Source organism: Miniopterus schreibersii, assembly GCF_964146895.1.
Source record: "Miniopterus schreibersii genome assembly, chromosome: 2".
Taxonomy (NCBI): Eukaryota; Metazoa; Chordata; class Mammalia; order Chiroptera; family Miniopteridae; genus Miniopterus; species Miniopterus schreibersii.
In genome coordinates, this window is record NC_138102.1 from 150655400 (window position 1) to 150671238 (window position 15839).

At 37.3% G+C, this 15839-nt stretch overlaps 1 protein-coding gene across 1 annotated transcript in view; it reads left to right on the forward strand.

The window, feature by feature from the left end:
- Positions 1–1964: 1964 nt before the first annotated feature.
- Positions 1965–15839, forward strand: part of LOC308552575 (sucrase-isomaltase, intestinal-like) — a gene marked incomplete at both ends in the record, with an annotated part of 91275 nt that continues 77400 nt past the window's right edge. Inside the window, 4 exons of the mRNA XM_081127795.1 lie at positions 1965–2018; positions 2831–3297; positions 5763–5865; positions 6071–6190. Of these exons, the coding sequence (XP_080983921.1) occupies positions 1965–2018; positions 2831–3297; positions 5763–5865; positions 6071–6190 (744 nt within the window). The remainder of the gene's footprint in view (positions 2019–2830; positions 3298–5762; positions 5866–6070; positions 6191–15839) is intronic.

Below are 15839 nucleotides of genomic sequence, written 5' to 3' on the forward strand. Positions count from 1 at the left end.
TTTCAAATCAAATTGTGATTAGCGTTTTATTTTTAAAAATTATATAGTTTCTTATGCTGAAATATTGTTTCCTAGAAACAGTAACATAATTACTTATTTGCTTTAGACTACAATATAGTCATAATAGTTCAAAAATTAAAACATCAGTATTAATAATAACAATATGACCACTAGATTCATGTTAAGATTTCTTTGTGGTTTGCCCTTTAAATATATGTATACCACTAGTGATATAAAAATATCTGCTTTAAAGTTATTTGTGGTAATTCCTTTTTTCTGTATGGACATGATACCAACATGATAAAATAAGTAGGTGCATATGTTTCAGTTTTTTAAAACATTTCTTTTAAAATTAAATTTCTTTTCTTGAAAATTTGATTAAGACATTGACATGGTTTCAAGAAAAAAATCTACATAACTATATAACAAGATACAGCTAGAGAGTCATCTTCTTTGCCCTGTTCCTTCTTTTCCCCAATATGTAACTATTTTATTTTATTTATTTATTTTTATTTTTTAATTTTTAAATTTTATTTTTGTTTAAAATATTATAGATGTCCCTTTTTCTCCCCAATGACCCATTCCACCCCATCCTATCCCCCTCCCCAGTCCCTCTCCCCACCATTGCCCATGTCCTTGGGTTGTGCATCCATGCATATAAATTCTTTGGTTACTCTCTCCCCCTCCACCCACCCGCCCTCCTCCATCCCTCTGACATTTGTCAGTCTCATCTATGCTTCCATGTCATTGAATCTATTCTGTCCATCAGTTTATTAAGTTCTTTAGATTCCACATATAAGCGAGATCATGTGATGTTTGTCTTTCTCTGCCTGGCTTATTTCACTCAGCATAATTTTCTCCAGGTCCATCCACACTGTTCCAAAGGGTACGAGATCCTTCTTCTTTACAGCTGCGTAGTATTCCATGGTGTGAATGTCCCACAGCTTTTTTATCCACTCAGCTACTGATGGGCACTTGGGCTGTTTCCAGATCTTAGCTATTGTAAACTGTGCTGCTATGAACATCAGGCTGCATATATTCTTTCCGATTAGTGTTTCAGGATTCTTAGGAAACATTCCTAGGAGTGGAATCACTGGGTCAGAAGGCAACTCCATTTTTAATTTTTTGAGGAACCCCCATACTGTTTTCCGTAGTGGTTGTAACTATTTTTGTTATTTTTCTTTTACCCTTCCATTGTTTCTATTTGAAATTATAGAGATGCAAGTATATATTCACATCTCCTACCTCATTTTTACAGAAAAGGTATCAATCAGAAACACTGTCCTGAACCTTGTTTTTTTCTACTTAACATATGTTGGAGATCATTCCATATAATATATAGAAGTTTCCTCATTTCTTTTTTATGATTTCCTTGCCCTTAATTTATTTAATCAGTCCTGTATTGAAGGACATTTTGTATATTATTTGCCATTACAAATTATATTTCACTAAAGATCTTTGTGTATCTTTGGGATAAATTCCTAAAAAATAGTATTTGATCAAAAAGTGAAAGCCTATGTAATTTTCTAGATATTGTCAAATTCCTTTCAATAGAAATCATGCAATTTTTTTATCCCCACCAGCCATGTACTGATGAGAGTGCACATTTATCATTTGATAGACAATTCCGAGGCAGGTGTTCCATGGACCTCACTTACAAAGACATAGTTTAGAAATTATTTATGACAAAAGAGATCAGAATGAAGAGGTGAATTGTATCTATGTTCAGATGTTTTATCCAATTTATGGAGAAAAAGATTTATAATCCATGACATTTATTGCATTAGTACCGTGAAACTCTCACAAATACCCAAAGCGATGAAAGCATCACCATCTGCAACACCAACCTAGGACATTTAAAAATAGCAAGCCACAAAAGAAAAGATATAAAAATACACCAGTGTTGTGACATTTTTGTGGGGTCTAATATCTAATGGGAAAATAAAAATTGATTGATTTGAAATATGGTGTTGGAGGAGAGCTCTGTGGATACCCTGGACCGCAAGAAAGATGAACAGGTGAGTCCTAGAGCAAATTACGCCTGAAATATCATTGGAGGCAAAAATGACAAAACTGAAGCTGCCCTATTTCAGGCACATCATGAAAAGGCAGGGTTGTTGAGAAAAGACAATAATGCCGGGGAAATGGAAGGGAGCAGGAAAAGGGGAGGACCGGATATGAGATGGGTCGACTCCATAACAGACTCATAGGATGAGTCTGGAGGAGCTGAGCGGGGTTAGGGAGGACAGGACATTGTGGACGTCACTCGTTCACAGGGTCGTCAGGAGCTGGAGTTGACTCAACAACTTGTAACACACACTACCTCGTTAGTGTAGAGGAAACATGTACAGATATTTTTGCACTGTTATCAGTAGAAGACTGACAATTGCTATCCAGCCTAGAAAGGAAGGAAAATAGAGGAAGCAGAAAAGGCAATTTATTGACTTGGGCAATTACTTGGTAACATTTAGAAGATGGTAATGGGCAGATGCCTAAGATTGTGGAGAGAGCACAGAATGTGCAGGCTGGAAATATTAGGAGGGATAAAGTAAGATGCCAGTGCTGCATATTGAAGGGGTAAGTTTTTTGCTTTGCTTTGTTTTACCTCGGCTGACAAATTTATAGGACTGTTTAATATCCACCAACCATCCCATTCATAATCTAAGCACTTTGAGAGACTCATTTTTTAAAGTTCTACCAAAGTATCTTAATGACTAGGCAATCAGTGATCTAGATCTTCTTGCACTTACCTTGCCCTGCTTTCCTCCTTGGTTCAGTTCTAGTCCAGCCCATCTGTTCAAGTTCCTGCTTGGCATCGCTGGCCCCCCAGCTCCGCAAGGACTGTCACCCTGATCCAGGAGCTTCCGAAGCCAGCTGTCTGGCCAGGAACTGCTGCTGGTCCCCGTGGAAAACCCCAGGCATCCCTTGGTGTTTTGAGAAGGTGGACTCCTGTTCCGCGGTCCCTGACTCGCAGCGGATTGACTGTCACCCCGAGGCGGGGGCCCATGAAGCTGCCTGCGTAAACCGCGGCTGTCACTGGTGTGCCTCTGAGAACACCACCGCCCCGTTTTGTTTCTTCAAGTCCGAGGAGGAAGCTGCTTGTTCCCTGAAATTCCCCATCCAGAAACGCGTTGACTGCCACCCGCAACCAGGGGCTTCCCGAGAGGCCTGTGAAGCGAAGGGCTGTGTCTGGTGTTCCACAACCATTGCCAGTGTCCCCTGGTGCTTCTACCCAGACGATGGTCCGCAAGGCTACACCCTGAAAGATGAACCTCAAAAAACAGCTCAAGGGTGGAGGTATGTACTTTCTAGAGCTTTGCTTCTACCATCTGGGCTTTCCAGTCCGGCCTCACGGGCTTGCTTGGTCTACACTTCACCTCCGAGATTTTAATCTACTTTTATTGGCTGTCTCCTGAGAAATCTGAGCCTTCGTGGTGAATCAAAAAACCTAAAGTATGTGGCTTTTGCTCCCTAACCCTTTTTATTTCTCCAGCACTGTCCCACTCCCCTGCTGAAGAGTGGGTGCCACCTCCCTCCCTTGTTTCTCAGTCGGTTGTGTGGGCCCTGCCACGGAGCCAGAAACATTATTTTGTGGGCTGGGGTCAAACTCTTATTTCTTATGCGATCCTGTCAATCTTTTAGAAAGAAGCCTTTTCTTCTTATTGTTGCATATCTTTTGTAAAGCATGACACAGCACTTAATTTTCAGCGAAATGATATAGAAAGTCAGAATGAAAAGTTGCCCTGGACAGCAATTATTTCAGAACATCAGAAATTATACTTGAACATCATTTGGTACTTATTAATTAGAGTACTTCTTCCAATTAATAAGTACAAAAATAACTCAATCACAAGTGATAGGCTTAACTTTTATAAGAGCAGAATGAATTGTCATTTTCCTTTCATCAAGATTCTCAAGAGAAAGACCACATTTAATAGGTTAAATCTCACTTTTAAAAAAAACCTCACAAACTTATTCCTGTGCTGATTTTCAGAGACTAGATCTTGATTTTGAAGATGCTTTTTTGGGGCAATGCGTGGAATATATAAACTTACAACGTTTACTTAGTTGGAGCTCTGCAGAGTGTTAGGAAAAGTGACTCTACTTCAATTTCTATTTGGAATTTATGAGCTATTTCCTCTTAACATTGCAAGACAAGGGTTTGAAAACTGTGTCAAAATGTGTTTTCTATTTATGTTTTCTACCAGGCAGTGATATAAAACTTAATGAAGATGGTTAGGAGTAGGGATTTGGAGGACCATTCTTTTTAAAGACAAGAAATGACTGTTAAGACACTAGCTGGAAGCAGAAGGGTGAGGTCTGGGCTGAGAGGAACTGATTTATGTCAGGTTGGGACAGGGTAGTCTTGGAAATATAATGAATTCCAAATTGAAATAAGAGAAAGAAATATTACATTTTGTTTTTATTGCTTCTGGACCTTGAAAATGCTCTGCATTGAAGACACCAGCCTATTTTATGGCTCAAAAATAGAACTCGATTCAACTAACTTACATTATATGCTATTTTCTCTTATTACAAATTTGCCCTTGGTTTGAGGTTTTACAGATTTTAGCAGAGACCATTATGGGAAATTTTTTGAAAACTGATTAGAATCTGAAATTAAAATAAAAGGAGCTCAGGATGAGTAAGAGCAGTGAACCATAAAATTAAATAAAACATATAAATATCAGATAAATTAAATTATAACTATATTAAATTCTGACTGGGAACAAAGATTATACAGAAAGGGGAATTGTAAGAGAAGCAGAAACACTGAGTAGTTCTCGAAGGCTCCAAATGTCAGTGCCTTTGCTGTCTGGGCTGCCTCTGGCTTATTTGTGATGTGTGCCTTGCCTTGCACTTAACTCTGGGTTGGGAGATCTCATTATGTCTGAATTTGACCATCACATCATTTTGCTTGCTGAATTTATACAACATCTCAAATATTAATGGATTCTTTGTAAATCAGGAAAGAAAGCTTCACAGCAAACCAATGTCAGTAAGTGGTGCTTTCCTGTGCTAGACCAAAAATAGTGGTGGACCTAACCAAGAATGTACCTGAGGATTATGCATATATGCATATGAATTCTGTAATATTTTCAACAATAAAGATAAGTTTTAAAAAAAGACAAAATAAAATAAAATGTTATGCAAAAAAAAGAAAAAAAAAAGACTGTACCTGAGGAAATGGGCCTCTCCCCCTGAATCTAACATTAGAGGCTTTGCTGAAGTGGCTGACAGTGGTGATGGCACTGACTTGGAGAGTCTAGTGGCTGGACATGTGCATTAGTTTCACACACGTTTGTGCAGGGTGAGGAGCGAGGACAGAACTGGGAGGGGAGGGGCTGTGCCCAGAGTTTTGGGTACACGACCGCCCGTTGATTACTTCTAAGCCTGGTTTTTAGAAGTCATTGACAGCCAGCCTGATTGAGCATGACAAGAGATTTTACTCTACTACAAGGCAGTTTGTATCAATATCAACTAAGTCAGGTTTTTCATATTGTTGTTACAGTTTTTCCTATTCTTAGAGATGTATTAGGAAGAAAATTAGTTGATTTTCCTTATTACCATTCCAGTGTTTCATATCTACTTCTCGGTGTTTCTGTTCTTAGTAAAACATTTCTTATCTGAATTTTCTTTTCCTTGAAAGTGTAAGTTGTTTATCTCCCTATGTATCAACTTTTTTTTAACCTGAGGAATTCCACTCATGTGTGAAAATAAATATGCTTCATTTGGGTTAATAAAATTGGTTTATCTTACAGGTTAACATTAAACAAACGTGGTACTATATCCCTGTTTGGAAATGATATCTCCCCAATTGTAATGGATATAGAATTTCAGACTAAGGATCGGCTCCGATTTAAGGTAAGTATAACTGATGGTCTGTATTTTTCATGAATACAAAGTATGTTAATGGAAAGTTTTAAATGTCATAACGTTATTTGATTAAATACCTTACATAATATCTTGTTTTGGAGGTAGCTACAATTTGCTGTTTCACTTATTGGTAGCATTGCAATTAGATCATTTAAAATCTAATACACTCTTTATTCTATCTAACCTGTTTTAGGTTTATGATCCTAATAACAAACGATTTGAAGTTCCACTCAACATTGAATCATCCTCAGATGTGTCTTTTGAACCCAACTATGATGTTGAATTTGTAAATGATACAGCCCTTCAATTCAGAGTAATAAGAAAGGAGACTAGAACAGTATTGTAAGTACTATCTACATTAATATGTTCTTAGTTTTGTCCTCAGAAACAATGCATGGAAAAGTTACGGAGGATATGGGATTAGCAAGCTTAGAATATTAGAAATATAAAGTTTAACTTAAAACTATGCTTTAGGGTAGCATAGGGGAGGGTAGAAAAAATATTCATTTAGCCTCCTGTTAAATTGTGCGTTCTGGAGAATTAAATTATCAGGAATTGAATTATAAGCTATTTATAATATTAAAATTCTGTGCTCCCTTTCAGAATTGAATTTAGTTGGACTGGTACATTATACTTATTCTGTTAATATCAGCTGTTATTATATTTACTGTTTTCACTATTAATCATTGATGTTATTTTTGAGCATTATGATAGTCAAAAACACGTGTCTAATAATTTAAAGTAATATTGATAATTTTTTATTAATTTGGGTCTTGTCATTGTTGTGCAAAAGAATATAGTGCCAATTTTTGCTTTGGATTTCCAGGTATATCTGTGTCATCCTGACCATTCAATTCCTTTCAATAGATATTGGCCTTGAATCAACATGAATTACAATGTGGTTATGCCTACACAGGAAGTAAAGCTATCCTTTGTTCAGTAACTCAGGTCATCAGCTTTTGGTTCTAACAGTGCTACAGCTTTCAATGTTTACACAACCCACTCAGCCATCTTTATTCTATGACGCCACACTGAGTTCCTCACTGTGGTGGATTTTAAGTGGCCACAAATATTTTACAGCTCCTCCTGCTCAAGAGATGGAGGAGTCTATTTCCTCACCTCTTGATTCTGGGCAGGTCCTGTTTTATGCTTTGATCAATAGAATGCAAAAGAAATGACATGTGACTTCCAAGGTCTGGCCTCAAGAGGCCTTACAAGTTCCTCCCTCACCCTCTTGGACCATTTTTAGCATCATGTGATAAAAGTCTACATAGAAAGAGAGGCCCAGCCATTTCACTTATTCCAGCCATTGTAGGTGAGTCTCCAGTTTTATGACTGAGACCCTCTTATGTTATCCAACCACAGCTAAGCTGACATCTGGTTCCTTTCTGACCACAAAGAGCACCAATCCCAAATTATGTTTATATTAAAGATAAGACCAGGGAAAAAAAACCAAAACACAACACAAAAAACCACACCAAACACACGAAATAAAATGTCACCCCTGAAACCTCACACTTTAAGCCTGAAGCCAGGGAGACAGGTAGAAGAGTTTATAGTTAGACTCTATACATTTCCAGGATAACTTTAATATCTCTCCAGAGCCATATTCTTTCATTCTCTGAATTCCCTCCCTTCCCAGTGGCCTCTAGGCTACAGTACTTCTTCCTTGTTTTTTAAATAAACTTGACTATTGGCCTTGAGAGGAAGGAAAACGCGGAAGCAGTTTAAACAATCTTGTTTCCATTATACTTACTACTTCCATAGGATGCTGAAGTTGATAAACACATTAAATAAAATAGACTTTTAAAAAAACATTGCCTACTAAATGTTTACACTAAATTTTAGGGGTGGTTTGGTATGTTGAAATTGATAACTAAGAGAAAATAAAATTGTTACAGTGGCACTCCCTAGAAATGGGCTATCATTGGTAAAAAAACCACACAAACCAACCCATAAATAATTCACATTGGCTTTGGGACCCAATAACAAGCAGATGCTGGAAAATGGTGAAGAGGGTGGTAGGATGGTGAAAAAACTGTTAATGGAAGCTGAAAGGATAGATATCTATGTTTTGTATTTTTGCCTACAATAATTTGGAAGCTAGAAAATGTAACTAATGAACTTGTGTATCTGACAAAGGAGATATCTGGGCATAATTTTGAAGATATTAATTGACCTCTTTTAACTATGTATAATGTTATAGCAAGAGAGAAATAAACCAAATAAGAAAACAATACAGGTTTTAAGCAGAATTTAGAAAAAACATAAGGCGTTCTGGATTTGCTGGTTGGAATATAAAACTCTTTCTCATCCTCAGTCCCTCCAGCCAGCAAAATATTTCCAAAGAAAGAAATGGTCTTAGGTAAAGATTGACAAGTGTGTGACTATAAAGCCATTTTTAAGAACATGGAAAGCTTTTTTATTGTGCCTGACAGACCCTCTCAACTACATAAAAGGGCCTCTCACAATCTTAAAGGCATTTTCTCACAGTGCTTTGCCCACAATAAAAAGGGCTTTTTCTCAAAAAGACTTATAAATATGACTTTGGGGTATAAATCATATTTATAGAAAACCTACAAAGGTTTTAAGGGCATTATATCAGCTTGAGCTAGAAGGGTCAGAGACTGCTCAATATGAAAAGATATTTCTGACACTCTACTTTCTATGGCCAATAAGTAGGATTAGACAGCTACTCAGCTATAAACATTGGCATTTTTTATGACAAAGGAAGGACCTCTCAAAGCATGAAACCAGAAGTCCTGAGGGGGACCTAAGAGTCACAGAACAATGGATTAGGAACCAATTCTTAAGGACTAAAACTGGACCCTAATCAACTAACATTTCCTACCCCCAGAGTAGGGGCCTCTGATGACAGGTGCATGGATGGATTTCAGAATTGTTGTGGGCTACAGATTGCTATGTGCCTCCTAATCTTTTCTTTTTTGATTAAGAATGATTATTGCAATTCTCCGATCTTTGTTCCATCATTGTATGCTGGGTGTGTGTGGGGAGGGTGGGGCAGATATTTTGTTTTTGGAAAACATGGCTTCCCCTGAGGAACTACACCTGAGGAATCTCATTATGATCATGAGATTATGGATGATGTTATGGGTTGAACCGTTTTGAGGATTTGGGGAGGGACAACAATATTTGCATGTGAGTGGAATGTAAATAATTGCTGTCAGAGGTAATCTATAATGGATTAAGATATCGATAAATCCTTTTCAACTTTTCCCATCAAGTGGTAGAGTCTAATTCATCATCCCTGGACTCCGGGCTGGCCCTGTAACTTGCTAGAACTAAAAGAATGCAGCAGAAAAGCTGTTGTATGATATCTGATCCCCAGCCTTAAGAGATTTTACAGATTTCACCCTTGTATCCTTAGAACACTTCTGCACCATGTGCAGAGCCTGCGATGAAAGGCCATGTAGAAAGAGAAGCCGAGTTATTCTGCCTATTCCAGCCATTTTAGCTGAGATCCCAGATTAATCAGCCCCAGCCAAGGCCCCAACTGGCTGCAACTACATGAGTAATCCCAGGCAAAACCAGCAGAACTGCCCCGGCAAGTGTGATGAATAAGGTGTTGATATTCTAATTCACAAAGTTTTGGGGTGATATGATACATAGCAACGGAAAACTGATACAATAACGTTGAAAGCTGGCTCTAAGATGTATGTCCTCGGTCACAGGGGGTGAGTAAAAGAGAATGTGGTGGGTAACAAGCTCATGTTCAGGAATGAAAACCAGCTCAAAGCACATGCCTCATAGAACCTGGAAATGGTAATATAACCTTATCAGGGAGAAAACAAACATTCAAAAAGAACACATTCACTGTAGTTTTTGGGTCAGATGAACCTAGGGTCAAATCTCTGCTTTGCCACTTGGGTTGCTGTGTGAATTCAGGAAAGTAACTTAAATTCTCTAAACCTAGCTTCTTTTTTTTTTTTGTTAAGGTAGGTTTTACTAAGTCTTGAGTGAAATAATGTAAGCAAAGCTGTGTTCTCTATAAATGATAGTTGTTATTTTATTATATAGTTAAAAAGCAGACTATGACTCTCCTTCACCCTTTGTCTCAGGTACATATTTTATCTTCTTATTCATACTTCACATTTTTATATGAATGTGTTTGTTCGATGTGTTTATTATCTTTCATTAGAACAAATAATCCTTGAGGTCAGGAACTCCATCTATTTATTTCATTCCAGCACCCCCAACACATAGATTAACTGGTGCTCAATGAATATTGCCTGACTTAGTGATTAATTGTGAACTTGAATATACTGAAAGTTCCAAACTTGTATGTATTGAGAAAGCTACATACAAACATAATCCTCGATATTTTTATCTCTTCTCTTTATCTCTTTTGTCTGCACTCTCTCCCTTTGTAATGCCATGACTTTTCTGGCCACTTCTCTTCTTCAGACCTCTGAATCTTTATTTCAAGCTTTGATATGTTCCAATTCCATATTTTCAGCCCCCTTTTAGACAGCAGGAATTTTATTGTTTGGCTAATCCTTCAACCTTACAATGTTCAAAACTTCACACTTCCACACCCTACCCAAATTTCCCAGTGTCCCCTTTCATGTATCCAACTTCAAGCCAAACTGGACTACTCCCTTGCTATTTCTGGGACCTTCCCTAAACTTTTCTTCCTTTCCACATTTATTCAGACTATTTCTTCTTTCTCGAATGCCTTTCTCTCCTGCCTCTGCTTATCAAAATTCTTCCCAAGTGTAATCTACTTTCTTCATAAAGTTGCCTGATTGTACTTCCATACATGGAGGTGACCTCTCTCTCTTTTTAACTTCAGTAGAACCAAATCTGTTCTTTTCTTTAAAATCCTATGCTATATTTCACAGCATATTCATTTCACCCCACTATCTTATCTCCCTCTGGATTTTCATTTCCTTTATGGTAGAATCAATGTCTGGTTCATTTTTATCATTTTCATATATTCAAGCAGCAGCAAATGTTCATTAAGTAAATATTAGTGAACCCTTGTCCACTATCCTGTAAGTACATTTTAGATATACTGAGAAATAGCAAGACACAGACTGAAATTAGAGAAATAGGGAGCTTCTTCACCTAAGCTGGAGAGAATGCAAAAAGTGTTTCAGGAAGGAGGGTGTGAGCAATTCCATCCAATGCTGCTGATAGATTAAATCAGATGAAGACTGAGAGTTGGACATGGGTTATACCAACATAGTTTATTGTTCATCTTAAAAAATTATTTTTATTGTGGTAAGAACACTTAACATGAGACCTACCCTCTTAACAAATTTTTAAACATACACTACATTAGCATTGACTTATAGGCACAGTGCTGTGCACACAGATCTCTGGAGCTCCTTGTTCACAGTGACAGGAGCAGCTCCAGTAGAGTTTTGTGGAGGTTAAGGCCTGAGAGAAGTTTCTCAAGTGAGAGTGGAGAGAGAAATTGGCAAGAGTGAGGGTAAGTGGCTGTTTTAGAAATTTTAATTTCAAGGAAGAGAGGAAATGGAATGAAATGAGGTCAGGAGAGAGAATGTAAGATTTTTTACACTTAAGATATGAAAAATCACAATGTGTTTATGTTTTGATATGAAAGGCAATGTAAGAAAAAGTAGAGAGAAAAGCCAGAGTCCAGTGAATCGCTGGAGGAGTTAATCTGAAGAGCACAGGCAGTTCATTTATCATAGCAGCCAAGGAGGTCGAGTCGGAAGACATGGGCACAGAACAGCCAGCTCTGTGGATGCTCAAGGTTTAAAACCAAATTCTTTTGAAATTGCTTAGACTGAGGTCTAAAAAGGGCAATCAGGGTCTAGCCTGTTTGGCCTGTCATTCCACCTTTTAGGAAGATGTCCCAGCTGCCTGAGGTCTGGTTGTTGAGGCCATGGGTATGAATGTTGCTTTGATACCCTCCCCAACTGAATGGGAGCCTTCAGAGAGCAGTTGCCCTGAGGCCGCCAATGCTCCTGTGTGAGCTGCAATTCATGTGTGTGGTAAATACTTCCTTTTCTATTTCCTTATTTACCCCACTCCCATTAGGCAGCTTTATAGGGAGGGCTTTCTGCAGGGATCTGAGAGTTAGCATGCACCCAAGGGACAGTGAAGGATTGAGCTTCTTATCACTCTTTATAAGACCTTTCCCATAATAAATACTCAGTACGTTTTGCCGCACCTTTTGTTTTCTTCAAGTACATAGAGAAAATAATATTTTCTCAACATTCATGGTGTTTGTTATTGGGATAAGAAATAATAAAGAATGCACTACCTGCTGTCAGGAGGGCTAATTAGAACAGCTGAAGAGAATGAAAGAAATGCAGAATGAAGGTATGAGGAGTGGGGAAGGAGATTTAAATTCTGACCGAAAAATGAACTAACACTTCAGGGAGGAGTTGGTTGCAGTGCAGCCTTTTTTGTTTAAGGGAAGAAAGGCACAAAGAAGGACACAAAGGGATAAACAGACTGGATAGCATCTGGTTTAAAAAGACTGTTATGATGGGAAGTACAAGGAGGAATTATGACATGGTTTTATAATTTGTGTCAGTGCTTGGCTTGCATGATGGTGCAGGGGAGAAAAATTTTCCTCGACCTGTTTAGGGTCCCTGGCTGGGTCTGAAAATTAAACTGACAAAGATAGATTAACAGGAGAAAAGCACACAAATTATTTGAATTTGTACATGTATATGGAATCTTTCACAAGAGAAGGAAGACCCAAAGAAGTACATGTATATGGAATCTTTCACAAGAGAAGGAAGACCCAAAGAAGTGACCAGAGCAGGAAGCTTTTATATATTTTAGACAAAGAGACAATAACTTTATGAAGAATTGACAAGACAGGGGGATTGGGACTAGAGGTAGTAAATGTTGAAGAATGTGGGAAGAGAAGGGCCAGCTTAATGGGATTTGTTTATATAGATTTCCTGGCCCCCAATTCCCTGTCTTGTCAATAAGAATATCTTCCTTCCTCTTGGTACTTGAGGGTGTCTTTCACATGGAGGATTTATGACCCATTGCAGGGAAGACCAGTGAGGTGGAGGGGGGTTAGAGTGACTTTCCTGGTCCTGCCACTTTTTCAGATTCTTTCAGCTTAAGATGTGCAGTATGCCCAGCTGCAATATTTTGGGTTTGTGTGTCCTAAACCTCATCAATAGAGAATTAAGGAAGTAGAAGTAAACATGCCCTGTTACCACGTTTTCTTCAATGTTACTGGCCTTGCAGTCACTGTATGAACTGATCTAACTCTGGTGGAAGCATTCTATTTTAATCATCCCTCCAGGGCATGGTGTTCAAGAAGTCCTTCTTCCTCCATTCACTCCTCTGTCAGATGTTTATTTGATAACTACTACATGAGGACATATTCATTTTTAAGAGCTACACAGTGGTTTTAATGGTTTGTTAGTGACAAAGGTTTATTCCTATTTTATAGCATCAATCCTGAGTTTTAAAAAATTATTTCTTTAAATGTATTAAAGAGATAGTTTTGGGGGTGAGGTGAGGATGTTGCAGTGCTACTGGTAATTCTTTTGAAGTTCTAGGGAGATCCTTCTACTTTGAATTAGCAAAGATGGCTTCTAAACGTTTATCTCATACCAATCAATAGCTGTTATAATAAGTAGGTTTGAACACACCAATATCAATGTGTAATAAATGGGAATATGTTAACATTAAAGCTCTGCACATTAAGTATTATGAATAATGTGATTGTAGGCGTTCTGGAATGGACTCAGTAATTTAATTTTAATACATGTGATTAGAATCCCATCCTCTATCTAAAAGATATACCCTGCCTAGACCAACTCTATTTCCCCCAACATTCTAAAAAGATAATATTTCTTTGCATAAGCCACAGCATGTGCTGCTCTGGTTATTTGAAAAGCTAGATTACATATCAAGAATTAATAAACACAAAGAATTTCTTATGATAAATACATTATAGAGAGCTATCTCTTTGGGAAAAACAAATATAATTCTGAGGCAGTTCTATTTCACTTTTAGTGAACTTTAATTTTTATCTGATCTACTCAGTTTTCTTTCATTCATAAGATATTTAAGGTGAAAGTAATATGGTATTATTTTATTTTATTTTATTTTATTTTATTTTTCATCTGATATTATTTTCATTGCACTAAAATTATTTTAGTTTCATTTAAGCAATGTATTTGAATATCATTTTAAAACTCAATCAACATTATTGACATAATACTGTATTTTTTTTTACTTATTCAGGTCTAGTAATCTTAATTTTTAATGTATAATGTAGGTAATTTCTAAGTAAACAATGAAATTCACTTCTTTATTTAGGAAGTTTTTTTCTTCTGTTTGCCTCATAAGTATAAATACATATTAAATATAATTATATGTATAATCAGTGTTCATGAAGGAGAATGAGGAATATAAAATAATATTTCTTAATATGGCTTATGCAAATCTTAAGTGACTTCATATCCTTTGATGGTGCTAACCCTTTGAGAACATTGAGAGTTATGAGAAGCAGAAGAGAGGATTGACATGGCTTATGCCTCAAATCAGTTATTTATTCCAGTCCTAGAGAGCTGGCGATAGCAACTCACAATATGCCACAAACTTCTGACAACCTATCTCTTTCAAAACAACTGACATGTAAATTTCATCATTAATGATCAGGTTCTTTTTTTTTCCCCCTAAGGAAAAGGGTATAAGTGTGTATTTAATAGAATATATATAGGAGGTTGCATCTCAGGTTTGTGGTTAGAACTAAGAGACCTGTAGCGGGTTGCCCTTAGTTCTGCTTGCCTTATATAAATAAATGACACCTTAGATAAGTCCAAGAAATCCAGGTGCTTCTATAAAAAGTAGCGTAGGCTGGTTTTTGAAGAATCACTGATAGCATACGATTAAAGCTTGAGTGATACCATTCTTTACATAGAAAAGTAAAAGCCAAAGGATTTTTCTTAAATGACATTTTCTGAGAGGTAAAGTTACCTTTAAGGTTTATGGCAGATTGAGCTAGAAAATATTTCCTTGCCTCTAAGGAATGGTTACTGTTTCTTAGAGATAGGCTCCATTATGTTTATAGCTACTTTGAAAATGTTAAAATGCTTCCAAGATATTTAACAGTTATACTGTGAGCTTGTCCTGTGTCCCTCCTGCTGTTCTCTTGCCCTCCTTAGCCCCTCCACCAGGACCCCATAGGCCTCCCGAAATTCTTGCAAATGGCTAGTACCTGTCATCTCTGGGGTCTTCAGGTCCCTGCTTCAGCCTGTGGTCCACAGGGGTTCTGACTGGTCACCATGTGCTGAGCTTATTTTTAATATTTTGAGTATAATCCTTTTGTATACCCTTTCTGAATCATTTCTTTGGAGTTCAAACTCTAGGTAATTTTTTAAGTACTATTAATATTTTCATACACTCTTTGAGGCAGATGCTTAATAGTCAAAATAAGAGCACATTATCCTCTATCATTAATATTTTAAAACAATCTTTGAGACGAATGATTCCTATTGATATGATTAGTTACTCAGAAAGCACTATGGTAGCATTTGGGTCTTTATTTCATGTCTTTTCATAATGAATTTTTCAGAAATTATACTTTGAAGCATTGATACTTTTAAGAGAAAAAATAAGAGAAATCTTGTTCTGAGGCTTCTGATGACCTAAAAAATTAAATGTGTTTTCTTGTTTATTAGGGTCTGAAAAGCCTGTATTCAACCAAGAACACAAGAGAAAAGATAGTAAAAGCTTTTTTCAAGAAAAAAGAGAGTAAAAGCTTTTTTTCCTGTGGGAAACAGAGTCCAGAGTCGATACCCGCTGCTACTCTTCATACACAGAACCTTACCTGCTGGCAGCACTCCCCCTGCACCTTCACCTTCACCTTCACCTTCACCTTCACCTTCACCTTCACCTTCACCTTCACCTTCACCTTCACCTTCACCTTCACCTGCACCTTCACCTGCACCTGCACCTGCACCTTCACCTTCACCTTCACCTTCACCTTC